Below are 2,373 nucleotides of genomic sequence, written 5' to 3'. Positions count from 1 at the left end.
TATTTAACAAAATCGATATTTTGGGCTGCACGCCAGTATCATTGGCATCTGAAAAAACAAACCATTGGGTCTCATTTCGCTATCCCACTAACGGTATCCACTGTGCTATTGTGGTTTGGTGTTTTGCTACACCAAACTATTGGACTTAGCCTTAATGAAAAATAATAAAAAACACTATTCACGTGAACAGTTTTTTTTATGCAAACAAAAAAGTTCACGTGAATAGTGTTTTAAATTATTTTTCATTAAAGAATTAATTTTTATTCCAAATTTACACAGGGCTTTCAATGGATTCCAATGTGCGCATATGTGGACCGTACATATGTAATCTTTGACATTTAAGATGAGAAAATGTTTAAAGGATAAAACCGGAAGAAAACTGGCCATAAAATTTGTTTACTTCTCTGGCTCTAAACTCGGGCTCTCTGTCTCCCATTATTTTCAGTTTCCTCAAATTTCAAACACTTTTCTCTCTTCTCAATTCTTCATCAAACTATCCGGATTTAGTAATGGCGGCACCGAGCGGTCTTGAATTACCGGAAGAGACTCGTTTGCACGAAGGAGAACTACTATGGGCTGCGATTGAAAGATTTTTTTGGTTTCGATTGTTGCAGAAAGTCTTAACTGTTTTGAAGATTGTTAGGCCTAAATTGCAATCACTTAAGTTAATGTAAAATTACTCCTCTTTTGAGTAAATTTTAAGTTAATTTATTCTATGAATGTTTGGTAGGTCAACATGACCCTCCCCTCTCTGTATTTTTGTTAAATATATTTTATGACAGGATGATGGGACTGGGTGTGTACATGTGGTGGGAGCTCGAGGTGCTAATGGCCTAGTATTAGCTATAGGAAGAGAAATCTTTGAAGAGTCTGGTCGATCCCTTGTACGTGGGACACTGGATTATCTCCAAGGATTGAAGGTTTGTCTTATTCTGCAACATCGCTATATAGAGATGTCTCAGTGAATGTATTACCTAGTAATTCTATTTACCATCTGCAGACGCTTGGAGTGAAGTGCATTGAAAGAGTTCTTCCGATTGGGACTTCATTGACTGTTGTTGGAGAGGTGATATTAAATATTAAGAATACATCATTTAAAATGCTAAAAATATATGTTGTTAAACTGTTACCTCTTGTTATTTGTCTTTGACTCTTTGTTGGTGTTACCTCTTATATTTTTGTGTTTCTTTTTTGGCTGCTTAGGCTGCAAAAGATGATATTGGGACAATACTAATTCAACGACCACACAAGGGGCCATTTTATGTGTCCCCAAAAAGTATTGATCAACTCATTGCAAATCTTGGGATATGGTCAAGGTTGTTTTCTAAAATGTGGTACTGAAGTGTTTCATTTTTAATACATTACCAGTTATATGTTATTGACTTGCTACAATTGGTACAGCTACAGGTTCTACAAGTACGCCTCTATGGGGTTCACCGTAGTAGGTGTTTTTCCGATTGCTAAACATACTATTCGATACATCATGGAAAGAAGACGCCGGTATGATTTGCAGCGAAGGTAAATCTATTTTTTTTTCTTTAAATCTTAAATTTTGTGGTACTGTTATGAGATTATGCATAACTATCTTCATCCGAAAAGCAGAAATGTACACAACCATATCAATGTTAGAAGGTTGGTACTATGAACATGATGTAACACAAAGGTGGAAGCAAAATATGATGATAAACATTGATAAATTTTAACGAAAAATGCACCGAAATGTAGGGATTAAATCTTCAATTAGAATAACGATTCTCTTAAATAAATTTTCAACAACCAACCAACCAAGAATGAAGGCTAACATGCCTTAAAATAATAAAAAGACTACTAAATGTCTATTATCTAATGGAATCTGAATAGGAACTCACCCTAATTCCTATTCCTATTTGAATATGGAAACCAAAGAAAATAGTAAACTACTAAGTAGCATATTGCCAATTTAATAAAAATAATAAATAATCTTCTTCTAATTCCCTGCATTTGAACAAATTAAAGATCCCCATCTTCTTTAATGAGATTGTAGCCCATCACATGACCACATAACTTCTTGGATGCATTTGATGGATTTCTGTTTCACTATCATGTCTCTATAAGGCACTGATGGATTTCTGTTGCACCACTTGCACTACCTTTTTTACACCATGAGTTTGTAGGTTAGACATTAGTTCGCCACTATAAACTGGATATAATGTAAGCATGACGAATGTTAATCGAGAGGAAAGTCTGAAAATTAAACTCATAGATTAAAATTTGTCTTGACTCTGTAGGGTGATTTTGTCAAGATGATATATTAGTAGGTTCTACTATGCTTCTTTGTTATCCTTCTGAAAAATATGTAATGAGGTCTTGTTCTTTAAGAGTCCTTGCTATCAG

At 34.5% G+C, this 2,373-nt stretch overlaps 1 protein-coding gene across 1 annotated transcript; it reads left to right on the top strand.

The window, feature by feature from the left end:
- The first annotated feature begins 509 nt into the window (after positions 1-509).
- On the top strand, positions 510-2,131 carry LOC147482049 (E3 ubiquitin-protein ligase SP1-like). The gene is made up of 5 exons (XM_086579174.1): positions 510-638; positions 783-920; positions 1,001-1,066; positions 1,204-1,316; positions 1,402-2,131. The coding sequence occupies exons 1-5, from the start codon at positions 510-512 to the stop codon at positions 1,520-1,522; spliced, it is 567 nt and encodes a 188-aa protein (XP_086435300.1). The 3' UTR covers positions 1,523-2,131.
- Positions 2,132-2,373: the final 242 nt, after the last annotated feature.

The sequence above is a fragment of the Coptis chinensis genome, chromosome 8, assembly GCF_015680905.1.
Source record: "Coptis chinensis isolate HL-2020 chromosome 8, ASM1568090v1, whole genome shotgun sequence".
NCBI classification, from domain to species: Eukaryota; Viridiplantae; Streptophyta; class Magnoliopsida; order Ranunculales; family Ranunculaceae; genus Coptis; species Coptis chinensis.
This window is presented reverse-complemented; position numbering and strand designations above follow the sequence as displayed.